Source organism: Scomber scombrus, chromosome 5 (assembly GCF_963691925.1).
Source record: "Scomber scombrus chromosome 5, fScoSco1.1, whole genome shotgun sequence".
Classification (NCBI taxonomy): domain Eukaryota; kingdom Metazoa; phylum Chordata; class Actinopteri; order Scombriformes; family Scombridae; genus Scomber; species Scomber scombrus.
Genome location: NC_084974.1, coordinates 15,213,274 through 15,232,520, shown reverse-complemented (window position 1 = coordinate 15,232,520; position 19,247 = coordinate 15,213,274). Strand labels below are relative to the sequence as shown.

General features: G+C 39.9%; 1 protein-coding gene across 1 annotated transcript in view; it reads left to right on the top strand.

Moving 5' to 3' along the window:
• Positions 1-19,247, top strand: part of LOC133980831 (protein jagged-2) — a 49,043-nt gene that overhangs the window by 28,374 nt on the left and 1,422 nt on the right. The window contains exons 3-13 of the mRNA XM_062419640.1: positions 446-503; positions 5,419-5,667; positions 7,447-7,507; positions 8,320-8,450; positions 9,923-10,042; positions 10,566-10,679; positions 13,822-13,935; positions 17,226-17,339; positions 17,857-17,903; positions 18,241-18,417; positions 19,044-19,194. Of these exons, the coding sequence (XP_062275624.1) occupies positions 446-503; positions 5,419-5,667; positions 7,447-7,507; positions 8,320-8,450; positions 9,923-10,042; positions 10,566-10,679; positions 13,822-13,935; positions 17,226-17,339; positions 17,857-17,903; positions 18,241-18,417; positions 19,044-19,194 (1,336 nt within the window). The remainder of the gene's footprint in view (positions 1-445; positions 504-5,418; positions 5,668-7,446; positions 7,508-8,319; positions 8,451-9,922; positions 10,043-10,565; positions 10,680-13,821; positions 13,936-17,225; positions 17,340-17,856; positions 17,904-18,240; positions 18,418-19,043; positions 19,195-19,247) is intronic.

The following is a 19,247-nucleotide window of genomic DNA, read 5'->3' as shown; positions in this document are numbered from 1 at the left end:
AGCCTGACAATCTTAATCAATTTTTGTTTTTTTTGAACATGCTCTAGGCTGCCAAAAATCAGAATCACTAATGTATATTCACATCTAAGCACACTGATATTTATGATTGGTAAATTTGCACAGTTTATTAAAAAAAAGCTTCCTTCATCTCTAAGATTTAAACTTCTCTTCAGCCTTCATAAGAACAACATCAAGAATGTTAGAGATACTGCAAAACAGATCATGAGAGATATTTAATTAAAATGTTAAACACATGTGGTTACCAGGCACATGTACACCAATAGGGTCCAAAATCAACCACACACTGCACACAGAACAATAGTGAGACAGCAGGAGAGACTGAAACAGAGGACAGAATTCATCTTGTTGTTTTATGTGATTTTAATGTCAGATATGTATGTTTTTGGCCCATTTTGATTGTTTCTTCTTTCTGTTTGCTCCACAGAAGTCCTTCTCTCTGGTGTTGGAGGCTCTGGACTACGACAATGACACATCAGAATCAGGTGAAGCCTTATCGTCCATGTGTACACAGGAATGTAAAAGAAAAGGGAAAACATTTTCCCACAGGAAAGCAACATAAAAAAAGAGAAATATGTGGCTGTGTACAAGATTTCAACATGGGGGGCGACACATGAGTGCTTGTTTAAAAGTACATGTGGTTTAACATGGTACAACAATTGTAAAATATCCTTTGTGTCTTTGTGTGTGTGAGACTGCGAGGTTAGAGGGTCTCTTATCCAGACCCTTTAATTTCCTGCTCGTCTCTTTGTTGTTTCTCTTCATAACCGGGGAAAGCTCCATGACAGGGAATGTGAGCTGCATGCTAAAAAAAAGTATAACAGACATACACACTCACATGGAGACAGATGTTCCTATGCCTTCCTCATTCCTGTCATACCACAGACTTCCCTTTCATCCCACCATCCTCTTCCTCCCTCTCAGGCAGTGGAAGCAACGCAGCCTTGTCCAAAAGATGGCTTATAATGCGAAACTGGGAACTGCACCAGTGATCTTTCTCTGCGTTCCTCTCTGCTGTCCTCCTCCATCTCTCCTTCCCACTGCCCTCCAGCGCTCCTCTTACATTTTGTTTGCATTATCTTCCCTTTCCACCTGAGCTCCTGACAGCATTTACATTGGGTCTAAAGCCGTTCACTAGGCCGTCAGCTTAGCTCAGCCCAAACACAGGTGTCCTACAGCAGTCTGAATGGACTTACAGAGCCCTGCTGCTAATCAGAAAGGATTACCGAACACGTTTGTATCTCTGAAACAGTCCTTGGGAATAGTGAGAAAACATTGTGTTCGCTTACTTCCACTATAACCTTCACTGAGTTTTGTTTAAATGAAATGTAGCTAGTGTTAATGCATTCTGGTTTATCGCAATTCGGGTCTTCATTTCTATCGGTTTGAATATTTTACACAGCAAAGGAGCTGCTGAGATCTGGGAACATGCCAAGATGGTTTGCAAATGGGTTATTGGGTCAATTAGTGAAACTGCCACACGACCTCACTGCCCTACAAAGACAGAGAGCAGCAGCTAAAGAAAAAATGGGAGAAAAAGCGGATTCTAAAATTTTCAGGCTTCAACTGTGCAACAAAAGAAAGGATGCACATTTTCATTGTAGCATAAACCATCATTTCAAAGGGAAAACAACTTTTCTTCAGCTTTCTTGTCATTCAGAGCCAATTAGTTTGACTTTTTATTTTATTTGTTAATAGCTTATAGTTATTAAATATATTCTATTACAGTAAAAAGCCACTGCTCTGCTAAACTAGTTAGCTGGTAGCATGATGGATTTATCCATCATGATTAGGTTTAGATTGTGCCTCATCTAGTTTTACGAGATAACAAATGAGTTATCAAGATTTAGAAAACAAAACAGAAAGAAGAAAGAATTGCAGGTTACAGCTTTAAAAAAAAAAAAGAAGAATAATATAGTTTTAGCTGAGGCTTGCCATGGTGCTCTAGCCAGCTATCTTTTATTTGATACAGCGCTCTTATTGGCCGTCTAGCTGGCTGTTAATGCAGTTTTATTTGGCTGTTAGCTTTGTTTTGAAGTTACCACTTATATACTGTTTTCACAGAGATTTTATATTTGTGTATATTTCCATGTGGTAAAACAGATGTCAGAAAGTCCTATTCTGGTTTTTACTCAATTTAAACTAAATATAGTATTAGTTTAAATGGTGGTTTTCATGGGTTTTGGTTGAAAGCCACCACTGAATTTTCTTCTTAGTCAGAAAATTAAAGTCTTTTAATGTATAGATTTAGGGGTGGCCATTTCATTCATTTCATGGTTTTGCACCATTTTAAGAGGGTTTTACCCCTCAAACCCAAATAAACTCCCCAAATAATCCACTAAAAATACATTAGTTTATCTAGTCATGGCAATATTTTTTATTGTATAAAACACATTTAAAAACAACAGTTGACCAAAGTGCTGTACAATCAAAATAGCAAAAGTTATAAAACAACGCAATAAAAACACAAAGACCAGACAGAAAGACAAAGGAAAAGCAACTTTCATACTGAGCTAAAAAAGATGTCTTTTGAGACGAGATTTAACAGGCTGTGTGGCAACCAGCCGAACATGCAGAGGCAACTCCTTCTAGAGTTTGGGGGCTACAACTAACTCCTCTGTGCCTCAACCCCAATCTTGTCTTATCTGAATCCTTTAATCTATCTATTAATTATCTCCATGTTTGGTATAAACACCTGAATTTGAAATCTAATTCCTTCTCTAAGGTACAGATTTTTTTGTACATTTAATGTGTTTTCTACAAAGTTTAAACAATGCAACCATGCATATAAATACTTAAAAATACCTTAATGTACTGAAATCCATGAATTTACTCAACATTCACTCAATCCCAAATTGGACACATAAATGGACGTCGCTCCCAAAAGGGAGATAAATTTAGGAGTCCCTCAGGGCTCTCGCATGCAAGTATGGTGATTGTTTTGAGCAGTTTGCATGTTGCAAATGTTTTGAAACAATGTTGCCTTGTTTCCCAGATTTGAGTGACTAAATCTGTGAACACACTGCTGTAATAAAACTGGAATTAACAGCATCAGTTTCTCTTTTTTTCTTCTTTCTGTCTCTGCATATTTTGCTGCTGTGTTCACCCGTGTTTCAACTGTATTGAAATAGCGCTCACAGCCACAAAACTGCCACCACCGCTGGAGAGAGAAAGCGAAATTCAATATTAGAAGCGTTCTAATCCAAACCAGCTCGTCTATAAAATTCAAGACACATGTTTAAACTTAGTGCTTTTATCCAAATGAGAGTAAGTTCATTGGGACTGAAAAAAGAAAAAACCTACCCTGAGAATCACCCGCATACATCAAATATTAGGGAGGCATGAATCTGTTGGTTTCCATAAGTCTATTGATTTGTTGGCTCTGGTGATGTCAAATAGAAAGTCAAAAGGAGGTGTTTTCTCTCCTGCTGTGTTTTCTCAGCCACTGTCAAGGGCGAGCACTTCACAGCTAATACCAGTCAGTGGGGGACAATCACCAGAGGCCAGAAAAAGAGATTTAAGTGTTCTTGCTACCTGCAGATAGAATCCCTGTGTGTCTGCTGCTCAATGTGTGTTTGTTTTTCTCTAAAGTGTGATTTCAAAAGCAGCTTAAGGCATCTTCTTTAGTTGCTGCTGTTTTTGTCGTCTAATATTTGAGCTTTTCCCTCTCTCTCTCTTTCTCTGTGTGTGCTCACTTGTTACTGTGCCATCCCATCTAATCACATTAGAGAGGAAATCAGACGCTGTTATACACCTTCCCCGCTGCTCTGGATGATAATGTGGTTATATTTCACCACTCTCCTCTCGCCTCTTATGTTCTTCTTTTCTGGCAGAGAAATGGTGATGATGAAATTAGCCCTTTGACTCGCCAGAGTCATGAAAATAATGAAAAACTCACAATGCGCTGCAGTAGCGTGATGAGTGTTTGAAAAACAAACCCTCAGCTTTGAGTACAGGCGGAGGCCGATAGAGGAATGGGGCAACGGCTGAGCTAACAGGGCGCTCCGTGTCCGCTCTGTTCCCATTCCCCTTAAAAACACACACACATACACACACACACGGGCCAATATGTGCCCCTGTTTTCATTCCTTTGTGCAAACCACGGTGATCTCATCTCTCCATCAGGCGGGTTGTTATGTGTGTGCACTAATAGCTGCTTCCCTTCCTCTTTGGCTCTGTTTGCCTCTGTCTCTTTTTCTCTCTACGCACACACACACACACACACACACACACACACACACACACACACACACACACACACACACACACACACACACACACACACACACACACTGTACAGTACATCCTCCATCCCTCCATCACTCTCTCCATTCGACAAAGTTCCCTTTCTGCATTGTTATCTTTGACTCTCCCTTTATCTCGGCCACCATCACTTAAATACATCCATGCATACATTGAGACACACACACACATATTCTCAGTTCTTTGTGTGTGTTAATACCCTGTCAGCGAGGATTATAACTGAGTTGGGGATGACAGAGCCTCTGGGAAATCCCCTGCGGGGGTTAGGAGCAGCAGCCACTGGTCCAACGCTGCCCTGGGCCTCGTCTGGACCGCTCTGGTGTTCACGCTGCCCCCTCACCTCTCCATAGACCCCTTTTCTGTAGTCTACTGCTACCACTACTTGTCCCTTGTGTCTGTATATATGCATTTAAACTGTAACAGATTTTCAGTTCTCTGCTCGGATCCTTGTTGTCCGATCAAATGCTGTGATGTTGATGAATGCACCTAAGAAATTTTGGTCCATCTGTAGATTAAAAGATATTTGGTATCTCAAAATTGCTCACTTACGTAATGTGCATATGCTAATCGGCTGTACTAATCAATGTTTTTATGTTAACAAGGGATCAAACAGCTACATGTAATGTAAAAAAGGTTCCTCATAGTAAGTTCTCACAGGATTATTTAATGCTACAGTTACCCACAGCTCTGCAGAGCTTTTTGGTATCTCTCAACTTTTGGTTTTTACCACCTGCTACTTCAGTCGTCTGGTTCAGTCTCATTGACCTTGTTTCCAGTGGCAGGCAGCTGGGGAGAAAAAAATAGCTGCGATAAATCCACTGTACATACCCAAGACAAAAAGGCAAACAAAGTTAATGGCTAACTGGTGAGCACAGTGGAGCATTAATGCTTAATGTAGCAGATAAAAATGTTCTCAGGTGTTACTGGAGACCAAACGAGAGCTGAAAGGAGCATTAATATTTGACTTAAATTCATAATTTGTAAGAAAAACAACTTCCAGATGAATGCCAGTGTTGTTTAACCCGCATTCCCAATCAATGAATGCGGGTTAAATGATTCCTCAGTTTCTATAAATTGTGTGGACAGAATGGTAGATCGTGTGCTCTAATGGAAATCTTGTCTTCTTTACTCCCTCAGGTCAGTTGATCGAGCGTGTCCTCCTCTCCTCAATGTTGAACCCTGGTGAACAGTGGCAGACGCATCGTTACCATGGGCGGACTCTCAGCCTGGAGTACCGGCTCCGCTTCCGCTGCGACTCCAACTACTACGGACCTTTCTGTAACAAGTTCTGCCGGGCCCGCAACGACTTCTTCGGTCACTTCAGCTGTGACCCCAGTGGCTCCAAGGTCTGCCTGGATGGATGGATGGGATCAGAGTGCAAAGATGGTGAGAGAGCATTTAAATGTGCCGCATGTTAGAGTACATCACACTAAATGTCCTGTGTACGTTTGGAAGAAGAAAAATCATGAATACAATGAGTTCAAGTCCTTAGTTTTTATTGGCTTAGTCACATTTAAAGCTGTGAAATACTCAAGAACTACACACAGCATAACAATTATTAAAACAAAAACCAGGATCACTTGTCTCATTAATACCTACAGAACCAGAACAGTATTACATTTTACATTTCAGGAAACCACTTTTACCATTCATTTCTGTGTGGCATTAAAATTAATTAGCAGACTATTGAAACCTGCTTGAGTTGTGTAATTTACCACAGCTAATCAAATTTGCATTAAAATTGGTCAATATTACATTAGGGTTACATGTTAATTGCTCTTTAACAATTGTGTAAATCTGACTAAAATAAATTAAGTTTCACTGTTAAAATTGACGTTCACTGTGGTCAATTACACCACTTAAACATGTTTCACAAGTCTACTAATCATACAGTATGAATTAAATGAGATGCCAGAAATGAATGCATTAAACTCTGATACACAACAGCATGGTTTGCAAAATGATGAGCTATGATGTGAAATGTGAGAATGATTTCACTTGTCCTATAACCCAGTTTACTCATCATTTATGTCCCCGGTGTCTTTTTGCACTGTTTACACATCTGTTTCAGAATTCATACTGGCCTTTCAGAAGTCAATAATATTTTATAATCATTCGCCTCAAGATGTTTTTCTTTTTTTTACCCATTTGTCCTGGAAGGGGGTTTCCTCTTTAGTGATCCTCTCCAAGATTTCTGAAAGAGTTTTTCCATGAGAGTGTCCTTGTTTTCCTGTCTTATGTTGCCCTCTGAAGCCTTTTGAAACTGTTATGATAAAGAGCTTTCCCAAAAAACTTGACTGAACTTCATAAGAAAAATATCGATCAGTGTCGTCTTTGTTAATTGGTGGTTGTATTGTTTAAAATCTAACTACATACATGCATGCACTTCCTCACTTTTCAAAACTTTTCACAGTTTTGGCAGCTTACTGTATAAGCTGAGCAGTTATCACAAAGGCAAAGAATAAGCATGTATGTACACACATCTACGATGATACTGACAGCCCTCGAGATACTGACCCACTTCTATAAATTCACATCAACGAACTTCACTGGACAGCGTGTGAGGATTATTCAGCGTCTGTCTGTGACTCATCAGCTGGATGACCTCACTGTGCGACCTCGGAGCGCTGCCATCATGTTGCGATGGTAAAAGTGAACGGAGGAAACCAGAGTGGAAACCATGGGAACCCTGAAGGACACGCAGCTAGTTTTAGGACATCCTGCAGTCCTGCCCACCCCGCCTGTGTCTCACTTCATCCGACTTCCTCCGCAGCAGGTTGCTGATTGGACTGAAGAAATGCAGGAAGTCTGAAAATTAGCCAGGGTCCCTCCTTTACCCCCCTGCAAGTTACTGATCATGATGAAGTTCAGAGAGTTTTCAGTTTGAGTTTAAATAACTCGACTGCTCAAACTTAAATACAGACTGAACAGCCTTTCAGATTTTGCGGTTTTATCTGCGTGACAGTTCCCAATTTATCTGTTTTACATCATCAGTACTGAAGCCCAATTTGTGTGTTTGTGTATGCAGTGATGTGGCAGTCATTCAGATGTATTAATATACAGATTGCAGGTGTTTATGGTCAGTGGCTCATCAATAAAGGTAATCTGTGTGTCATAGGTACTGTTTTAATAGCTCTCTCTCTCTGTGTGTGTGTGTTTTCACAGCGGTGTGCAGGCAGGGATGTCACCAGGCCCACGGCTCCTGTACTGAACCTGGAGAATGCAAGTGAGTCCAAGACACACTTTAGAACTTTTTGTAGGGTGGAAGAACCAAGCAGGCACCAACACTGTATATTTTATATGAAATTTGAACACAACTTAACAGCTTCATAAGTGTAATGCTTTAAAGGGGACATATCGTGCTTTTTAAATTTTCTGTTATTTTTATACTGTTATGATGTTGGATGTCTGCGGTCAAAACATGTTCAAACTTCCACAACATGAGGTGAATAGATGAAGAAATGCTCCCTGAGAGTCAAAGCCCAGGCTTCAGCCTCTGTGATTCATTTGCATAGTTACCTCAACTTCCTCCTCAATGTGAGATTGATCAGGCATTCCCAAAAATGGGCGTCTATTCTGTAGTCTTTGCTGCTAGGGTAATTTCATTGGTTGTTCATACTGCATAAAGAAGTGAAATCCACCTGCTGTTTGTTTACGGAGCCAAGGGGCAGCTTCCAGGAGCTAAACTATCAGGACAGAGTGGGTTCATTGGGAGGGGGGCTTAAAGAGACAGGAGCTAAATCGGCCTGTTTAAGACAGAGGCTGAACTGAAGAGCTGCCTGAGGAGCCAGTTTAAAATATAAAGGAGTTTTATTGGACTGTAAATCATGCACAGATATTCCAGTGGAGCCCCAGCATATAAACATAGACCTGGAGATGTGCATGTGACAGAGATGTGAAGGCTGCTATAATTTCTTGAACTTTTATAGAGACGTCTTTTCTTTTGGTCATTTACAGATGAGCCTTCTTCTTTTAGCCAAAATCAGTTCTGTTAATGTGACATTGACAAAACATCTCTCTGCTCATCTCCCTCCTCAGGTGTCATTATGGCTGGATGGGTCCTCTGTGTGACCAGTGTGTGACGTTTCCCGGCTGTGTGTACGGGAGCTGCAATGAGCCCTGGCAGTGTGTGTGCGACGTCAACTGGGGCGGACTGCTGTGTGACAAAGGTCAGATATGTAACCTGTCATGTTTGGATGTACTGCAGCGAGGATGTAGGAAATGGTGTAGGGTAACACATGCAGGCTCTGCTAAATATGCGATTTCATTTGTATTGGATTGTATTTCACTAGAAACACAATGTTTTTATTTGTTTGCAATGTATTGTAATTTCTATTCAAAATATGATTTGATTTGCACATAAATGACATATAAAACACACTTTAACCTACATGTACTCAAGTAAACATGTATATAAAAATAACAAATACTTGTGCTGGAGCAGTAGGAAGTTAAAAGCTCATAAACAGAATTACAGTAAAAGAAAATAATAATGCTTATACCAAATAAAGAAAAAAAGTTTCCCATAAAAGATTATGAGTTAAAATAAAAGTTAATTCAAAACCAGATTGTAAGGTTGAATCTGTTTCATTTAAAAACCTTCAATTTATAACTGTGTGTCCCTAAAAGTTAAATTACTCCTTGAGCCAGACACAACGTAAATAAACTGTATACAATGAAAGTGCCTATACAGTATAGCAGGCTGATATTAGTGTATTTATTGCTTCTTGTCTTTGGGAACAGTATTGTGTATAGTATAAACTTTAATATGAGCTTAGAAGATTTCCCACAGCTACACTCAAGAAATACAGAAATTTATTGTAGCACATTGGATTTTGGTCAAGGTGTGTGTGTGTGTGTGTGTGTGTGTGTGTGTGTGTGTGTGTGTGTGTGTGTGTGTGTGTGTGTGTGTGTGTGTGTGTGTGTGTGTGTGTGTGTGTGTGTTTATCAGATGTGGTTCTTCACACACCTTCACACACCTTCTTAGGGATGTCGCACTGATCTTATGTATAAGATAAGGTGAGGCTCCCTCAGGGCTTCACCCTCCTCTCTTATAACTTTTCCCACCACACTTTGGAAAAGTTCCTCCAACATTATCTCACTTTATACCCCACCTCCCACTCTCTGTCCCAGTGTGGGAGCTGAGATCCAGGAGCCAAATGAGTGCCCACGGGACGGTGCTTTGTGCAGAGGAAAGGCGATAGCCTTGGGTAAGGTGAATGTGAGCAGGGCTGGGCTGGGTGCGCTTAGCTAGGTGGGGTCCTGAGCTGTTTCTGTGCATTCAGAAAGACTCTGTGAAGAGTGGTGAGACAAAGAGACTGTGGGCACGGAAGAGATCATTAGAGAAAGCAAAGCTTTTAATCAGCCTCAACAGTGGAGACAACGGGCCCTGCAGCTACTGGCCTGCAGTCAGCACACCAAGACCTGGATACACTACAGCTGCTGTGTGTGTGTGTGTGTGTGTGTGTGTGTGTGTGTGTGTGTGTGTGTGTGTGTGTGTGTGTGTGTGTGTGTGTGTGTGTGTGTGTGTGTGTGTGTGTACCATATGATTATCTTTTCTTTTCTGTACAGGTTCTTTAAATGTTCTTTCTCTGCTGTTTTGTACTGTGAACTAAAATATAAACTCATTCTTTTGCTTCAGATCTGAATTACTGTGGGACCCACCAGCCCTGTAAGAACAGCGGGACCTGCACCAACACAGAGCCGAACGAGTACCAGTGTGAATGCCAGGAAGGCTTCAGAGGACGCAACTGTGACATTGGTGAGTGCAGCTTCACCATCCAGGCAGCTGAATGTCAGTTTATTTGAACTTAACATGTTCATAGAGGTCACTTGGCAGAAAGAGCAAAATGGATGGAAGTTTTTATTATCAATATTTCACAAATTATGGATAGGACAATATGATAAATAGTAGTATGATAATAGAAGTAACCTTTTAGATAATACAGTGATTCATCTTTAAGATGAATTTAAACAGTATAAATACATATAATATATAAATCATATCAATATAAATCAATACACAAACAAGAGAAAGGAAGAATATAAATATGTTCGAGGGAGCACAACAAATCCATTACTTAAATATATAAATAATTTGAAACCCATCAACAATTAATTTTTTCGTGTTCAAAATAAACACACACAGGTGTGAAGTCAGGGGACGAGACGAGCAGAAAGAAACATCCTCTTTGCTACAGTGTTAGAAGGAATTTGTCTTAATTATTTGTCTTGTCTTTATCCTCCTGTTTTCTCTACTCTGCCTCCGTCTCTCCTCTCATCAGTGGAGCATGCATGTTTGTCATCCCCGTGTGCGAACGGAGCCACCTGTGTGGAAGACCCAACGGGCTTCAGCTGCATCTGCTCTGACAGCTGGACCGGACCCACCTGCACAGACGGTGATTGTCAATGCTACACACACACACACACACACACACACACACACACACACACACACACACACACACACACACACACACACACACACACACACACACACACACACACACACAGTTTGAGCTGAGGGACCGGGCAGTGTGAGATTGTCTGTGATTGGTTGTTATTGGATCAAAGCCAGTGAGTGACTTAATCAATCCTCCGGCGGAAGCTAAATTAGTCCAAACACAAACACTATCTACAGCAATCAGTGATCTGTCTCGCCCTCTATTTGGCTTTGTGTGTGTGTGTGTGTTTGTGTGTGTTTGTGTGTGCATGCATTTCCACATATTTGCATTGCCAATAAAAGCAGCAGGCTAAGATGGAAGATCTCTGATCAGCTCTGTTGATTTAATGTAAACAGAAGTGACACTGTGACTTAAGTACATTGTTATTGCTGGCAGCGGATCAAAGGTTTATTGTCTTGTTTCGGGCTCTCATATCTAACATCAAATATATCCAGACAGTGTCTATATTCAGATGAGGTGGAGTCCAGAGCTGCAACAATTAGCCGATTAATCTGTTTTGATAATCGATTGATTATTTTGAGTCATTTTTTAAAAGAAATTAGTCAAAATGATTGGATTCCAGCTTCTCAAATGTCAAAATTTTCTGGTCTTATGTGAGAGTAAAGTGAATGTCTTTGGGTTGTGGACTCTTGGTTGGAACAAAAAAGATATTTGAGGATTACCTTGGGCTCTGGGAAGAAGTGAGTCACATTTTTCACCATTTTTGGACATTTTATAGACAAAGCAACTCATTGATTAATCAGGAAAATGGACAGATGAATCTAGTGAAAACAATAGTTAGTTGCAGCCCTGGGTACAGATCATGAATGCTACCAGTGTCTGTTATAAGCACATCTGGAGTGACCACTCAAACAGATGTGGCTGATGTTTAGGTCTTAGAGCAGGTTAGGTTAGTGTGATTCCAGCTTCTCCTCTGGTTCTTCTGTCTCCATGCAAGAATTGAGCAAAACAAAAAAAACAATGAGCAACACTTTCCTCTAATATAATTTAAACTAATGGAGGAGGCTAAACTTGGATCAGACAGCAATGAAACACTGCTGATAAATGCACTACTGGTGGGTTATTTCTCAAACTTTAGAAAGCTCACTCCAGATCTACACAAAACACTAAACAGCACTTTTTACCAGTTGAGTGGTACTCTTCATGATGCGTAAAGTGATCTTTTAGTGCAAAATTGGTGGTGTTCACCTTTTAAAATGAAGTTAATGCACTGTTCATGTCATGTAACAGTTTCCGACTTGTAAATAGCATTCCACCTCCCAATCTGTAATTATGAATGGGAAACTGGGATTTTTCTTAAAGCTCTGACACATCCGACTTGGACAACATGGACACCTCATATCAGCCAAAGTCTGTCATTTAGTGTAATAGTGTAGTGTTAAATTCAAATTTATATGGATGGATATAATGTAATGTAATTTTGTCAGTACACAGTATTTTAAACCATCAATGTAATAATGTAATGTAAATTTCCCCATTGTGGGACTAATAAAGGAATATCTTATCTTCTCTTATCTCACCTCACCTTACTGATTTGTCAGATGTCATAAACGCCAGCAATTCCAATACAGCGTGAACGCAGGATTAGTGGCCTCCAGAGCTGTAAATATAAATACTATTTGTAATAGAGATTAGACATTTGCAAAAAAACATCCACCAGCCTCAAATACACTGAAATGTAAAAAAATTAATAGAAAGATTGAAGTTGACAGGACAGCTTGATGTTTGATCCTTTGTGTACACTTCTCTCTGCTGCCGCTGTCTTATAGTAGCCTTCACACCTACTGAGATCTTGCATTTCCATGTTATGAATTGTGGATAAAGGTCAAATGTGCTTTTGACCGTGTAACAACTGAGCTGACACATCAGTCTGTCTTGTGCTCTGACTGCGTGTACAGCCGGTTTGAGCTCATGTTATGTGTGCGCGGGCGCAGGAGAGATTGGATCATACAGGTTATGGTCTGTCAGAGCTGTGAGTGTAAACAAGCAGCGTTCCACATCCTCTACTTTCACCTCCATCAGGATAAACAGCGCTGCAGGTCAGCCAGTAGCGTGTAAACACAGCAACAAAAAGCATTTTCATCCAAGAGAGAGAGAGAGAGTGAATAAGAGGAAGAGAAAGACAAACAGAGGAATAAAGGAATAGTTTATTTTTGCTTTGGTTAGTCACTCTTGTTATTTGTTGTTCGAATGGCGGCCTATCTCTGTCTCTGTATGTGTTGTGGGGGGCTCTCCAGGGAATATGCAGCAAGAGGATTGTCAGGCTTGCAGGGAATGACAACCATAACCACAACACAGCTCTGCTTTCAGACTAGATTTATATATATAACCAATATTAATTAAAGGATTCTTTGTTTGTTATGAATTCTCTGTCTAGTTTTGGGAGAGGTGCCGCTAGCTCGGATGGGTTATTATTGCGCTGGGTTGGAGTCAGGGTCAGGACGATGGAAAATGGTTGTTCTGCAGGAAGGTTATGAGAGAGACAAAGAGTTCTTAAGTGAAGGATGTATACCACAGAGACATGCATGGGAAAAGCTGTGATGCCACTACTGCACAAACATGTCATGTATTAAGTTATTCATGGTTAACCCCCAATGCGAGGGCCTTTTTCTGTCCTCTCTGTCTCTGTCTTGTTTGTGCGTTTTAACTAATTCCTCCACGTTTCTTATCTGTTTTGAATTCCTTTTCACATGAGCGGAGACTCACAAGACTCCATTTTTCTATTTCTCTTTAACCCCCTGCCTCTCTCTCTTCCTTTATTCAAATTCCTCCTCCTCCTCCACCTCCTCCTCCTCTCTCTCCCTCTCTCTGTGATGTTAGGTGTCAGCCCTGTACATGCAGCAGATTATTGCATTTATCACCATTTGTGCAGAAACCAGAGCAGCATAAAAGAGAATCAAAACACAGGCCGCCAAAGCATCCGCATACCAATGCTACAGTTCAGATCCCACATGTCCACATGGTGGCGTCGCACATACACACTCACAATGTGTTTGATATTCACACACAAACACACATTCCCATTACACAGACCAGCAGTTCATGTATGATATATTCTCTCTGTGTCTCCTTGCAGCGGTGAGGCAGTGTGATCGGAGTCCCTGCGGACGTGGAGCGACGTGTCAGGAGGCTCCTGGAGGATACCGGTGCCTCTGCCCGCCTGGATGGACCGGCAGGACGTGCCAGCTGGGTTAGTGTGTCAGGATTACATACGGGCATATATGTATATACTCCTGCTCAAGGTTTAATTAATTTTTCCATAAAAAACACTCGCATACTAATCAACCATCACTGATTACAAAAAACAGGATAAATACAATACTCCACAAAAATATTCCACAAGGCAATTAAAGAAGTGTTTGAAATGAACTATAACCAAAATAACAAATATAACATTAAAAACGAATTTGTACTCTCTAATCAAGCGTTGTAAGTAGCAATTATTTTCGTTATCGATTAAACTGATGATGAAAAATTAAACTTTCCCAGAGCCAAAAAAGACATCCTCAAATGCCTTGTTTGTCCAACCAAAAGGCAAAAACCCAAAGATGTTATTTGCAGTGAAGAGAACAGATTAAAAGAGGAAATGCTTGATGCTTTTGTTTGAAAAATGACATAGGATTGATTTACAATCAAAATGGCGACTTATTTTCTATCAGTCAATTAATAAATTAATCAACGAATTGTTTTAGCTCTAGTTAAATCCCCTGGGAGATCAAATGTGCTCCTGCATTTAATAAATAATATTTTGACATAACTTTCCAATACAGCATCTATTTGAAAATATAGCTTAAATATACAGTAAAGACTCACATTACTAGTAAGTATACTAATGCACAAAGGATTAAATCAACATTAAAACAAAACAGCGCAACAAAGAAACCGTAATCTTAGATTAAAGAGGGGCGACAGAGAAGGTTATTCATACAATTGTTTAATTAAAAGATTAGCAAAGAAGAATACGACAATTAATGTTGGTTTTAATCAATATTTTAGGAGGAAACTGATGCTAAATCTATCAGAAATCGTTGCTCAAAGGCTGCAGGATGCAACTTTGCTTAATTGAGGTTAACAGATGTGTGATATACCTGTAGTGGTTTGGTGCTAAAAATAAAAAAAATTGAATATCAAATTTAGATAGAAACCTGACAAATGACCGGAGCAAAGAGACTGACAGTGGTGCAAAGTGATTTTATCTGTGGGTTTTTTTAATGGTGGTCTGTTAATGAGAAATCTGATATTTATTGTCTTCTTTCTGTCATCTTTTCGTAGGATTTATACCACATATCCTCTAACAAGCTAAATCAATCAGAGCCGTAATGCCCAAGTGGTTTCTAAAGCTTCAAAACCTGCGCTTCAGTGGGCAATATGTGATTATAGTATGTGCTCCGTTTGAACTGAAATATGCATTTGAAGCTCAAATTAAAGAAGGAGAAGAAGCCAGTGGCATGTTAATTTTCCCATTAAGCTGTCCTGGCTGTGAATCAGTATTCTCTAAATGCACTGTCACGTCTCTTTGGGCTGCATTCGCCCATATTGACAAGTATGCTCCCCGAGGGTGGCTGTGTTAGATGGTACAGCAGAGGGAATACTGCACAGAATCAGGTTATACACACACACACACACACACACACACACACACACACACACACACACACACACACACACACACACACACACACACACACACACACACACACACACACACACACACACAGGCTCTATATACACACATATAGAGGCTTGGGGGTTATGAAGCACAAACTGAGACATATTTCAGTATGACAGCCTCTCCTACCACTCTGCGTTACAGTGATATGTCATTCTGACACTTGATAATCCACCGTAGTTCCACATCACAGGTCAGTCTCTCACAGTATATAACTCTCACACACACACATACGCAGTGTTCAAACACAAGTGATAAAACTGTTCATAGCCTGAGGCGATACGCGGAGCATCAGTAAAGGCCCAAATGGTGAAAAGCAATTATACTTGGTATCAGTTTCACTCTTTTATTAGCTGACTTCTGTCCCAGCATTTCCTCAAAAGGATCAGTGTGAATCCTCCCGCTGCTCCTATAGATAACACATAAGCACACACACACACACACATAACCATCGCTAAATCCTAATAGGTCTCTCAGTCACGGTAACAGGTTTACATTACTTATAGCTGAATGACTACTTCCTCTTTATTCATTCAGCGTTTCTTTGTAATCCTTCTCTTCCTCTGCTATCAGAGCCAAACCCCCCCAGGCGTTCCTGGATTTGACACTCCCTGAATGAGAGGGTGGGAATGGGCACACATAAATTTAACAGACACAGTGGCACAGTGGTGGGATCTGTGTATAAACAGAGAAAGGGCTGTAATGATGTACTCTGAATGTGTAAACATGATATTAAATGGGCGTTAATAACCATGAACTTTGTGTTTGAGTTGTGGTGGTGTGCGTCCTGCTGGCTGCTGCCCAGCAGTTCTCCCCACTTCACATTTCAATTCAAGCATCCACTTCAAAATGTTATTTTACTATGGTTTAACTGGTGGCTTAAGATCAGTTCTCAGTGGGAGATACACAGGACTAGTTTGGGTAGATTTTACGGTATCTGTGTCTCTTAGATGAAGAGATTTATGACATCTTTTATCTAATTTCACTGAATAGTTTAATTAGTGTTGTGCACTTTGTCCGTTACGCAACAAGATTAGGCTGATATTTTAGTGGGGTATTACATTTCCAGTCCTCTGTGGACTAAGTTCTTCCTGTGTTTATCCCAAAACCTTTCAAGTTTACTAAGGCATTGGCTGCAGAACTTAATAATATCAGACTGAATTGTTGACCAAATTGGAGATGTAGACAACAATTTAGAGGACTCAAGAACAACCAATCGGACACATTTCTGCAATGGGATTAATAAAAATGTATTTAAAAAACACATATTGCAGCACTAAAATCACTTTTAGTGTTTTTTTTTTTTTTAGAGGGATGTAATGTCAAATTTGATAAAATCCAGTTCTATCAAGTTAGTATGGGCTTTTTTGTATACAGTCTACGTGTAAGTCAACAAAATATATAATGAAACTTCCCTCATCTCATTAACTGAACTACAGATTTAATTTCAAAGAATTTCTCTTTCAGATTCTGTTTCTCATTAACATAAATGTTGTGTGTGTGATTTTTATGCTCCATACTGACCAGATTTTGAGTGTATAGTATGTGTATAGGGTGTTAAAAGAGTAAAAGTAACAAAATCAGGTGTACTCAAATATGACATTGTGCAACTAACTCAACTCAGTGAGTGTTGTGTTAATGGACATTGTTGTCTTACAATTAAAATGGACTAGAATAAATGTTCAAGCTCTGAACAGAAGTTAGAAAGATCCAACCAGGTTTAGATTATTTTCTTTTGTCTAAACGTCTATGTTCAGAAATGATTTAAATAAATAAGGAACTTTTCCTAAATATTCTCTTTCTCCCTTTAGACACCAACGAGTGTGAAAGGAATATATGCGTCCATGGCCGCTCTTGTCGCAACCTGATCGGTGGATACCTGTGTGACTGCCTTCCTGGATGGACAGGGTCAAACTGTGACATCAGTGAGTAGAGGAGGCGAGGGGAGGAGGAGGAGAGAGGAGGGGAAAGAATAAAAGGAAATAATAGAGAGGAGAGGAGAGGAGAGTAAAGGAAAGGAAAGGAAAGGAAAGGAAAGGAAAGGAAAGGAAAGGAAAGGAAAGGAAAGGAAAGGAGAGGAGAGGAGTGATAGTCGTGTGGCAGGTTATGAAACATGAAGAGCTTCAGTGGATTGTGTTTGGACAGAAATTTTCCTGCAGCCCAAAGTCTTTGAGGGCCAGCGATCATTTTACTCTGACTCCAGTTCTATCAATCATCTTTCACAGGATATCTCTGAAATACATTCAAAATGTAACACTAACCAATAAGCTCTGATTCACTTTGCTCTGACTTATTGCTTATGGAGGACACAACGTTATGATTCAGATTTGGCTTATTCAGTGTGTCAGTCTCTTTTTTAACTTTGTATTTTGCTGTTTACGGCATCATAGATGTACAAATTTCTCTGTGTGACAGACTCATATTGGTTTCTCTGATTTCTAGGGAACAGTAGCTGTCAGGGTTTGTGTCTGAACGGCGGACGTTGTGAGGTAAGAGTCCTGACTAAGATGGCCTTCTCTCTCTGTCTCATTTGCCTGTCATCGCTGCATATCAGTTGCTACACAGACCTGCTTGTCTTCCTCTCACGCTCTGTATCCATTGTGTCGGCCTCATTTAATCATTCCCATATCTGATTAGTAAAATGAGAAAATTATCAAACAACTTTGGACACTATGTTTTATTTCCTGTTCAGGAAATAAAACCTGACATTTAAAATAATTATTCCCCTGAGATGTGAGCAGAATTTAAGATCCAATGACCAAATTTGTCCTTTCCTCTGGCCTTTCTGGACATAATAAAATGTATAAATTACTCATTCTCACATAGGACCTGATATCAGGATCCAGATGCTTGTGCCCACCTGGTTTCTCTGGAAAATACTGTCAAATCGGCCCGAGTCCTTGTGATAGCGCCCCCTGCCTGCACGGAGGACAGTGTGTGGAGAAAGATGGACTGACGATTACCTGCAACTGTCCCAAGGGATATTCAGGAATCTTTTGTGAGGTTGGAGAACCTTAGATGTTATGTTAGCTTAAGGCGAGACAATTAAAACATCATGGTGAATCATACACTTATAAAACTAATTAGGTATGAGGAGGCAGAGGAAGGATGCCAAGAGGGATATGAAAAGTCTTCCCAGATATTAAAAGAGAAGGAAAAGATAAACAACGAATTATTTCTTTTAATGAGATGGTTTTTTTAGTCAGATCTTGATGACACATAACAACTGATTTCACTGTATGTTTGATTTCAAGGTGTTATAGAGAGAGCGAGACCTTTATATTTAATGGTATATTGATTTTTTGGGTTCTCCTAGTAAAATAAATTAAAGCTTTTTTAAAGGACTTAGAAGAAGGAGAGTAAAATAATGATTGGAAGATGTCAGGGAGATTATTCGGTGCATACAGATACTTAAACATAAAGTAAGGTGTGAAAAAATATATTCAAACCTAAAATAAGTATAACAAATAAGAAACAGTGAATAGTTTTAAAAAAAAACTAAAGAAACCAACTAGGGGTAATGGATTAGTTATGAATTGTAGTGAAGAAAGCATCAAAGACTGAGCTGTAAACTACTGGATAACAATAAATGTTTGCATAAGCAGCATGTTTTTTTCCCATTATTTCAGGTGGTGTTGGATCTGTGCAATCCCAACCCTTGCCAGCAGGGGGTTACCTGTCACAGCATAGAGGGCAGATACATGTGTGCCTGTCCTGAGGGTTACTATGGCAACGAGTGCATTAGCCTCAAAAACCCCTGCATTGGTCCACACTGTCCAGGTAGGAGGAATAAGTTTGTGTCTGAAAGAACGGACAAAATCTTAGTGAAATTA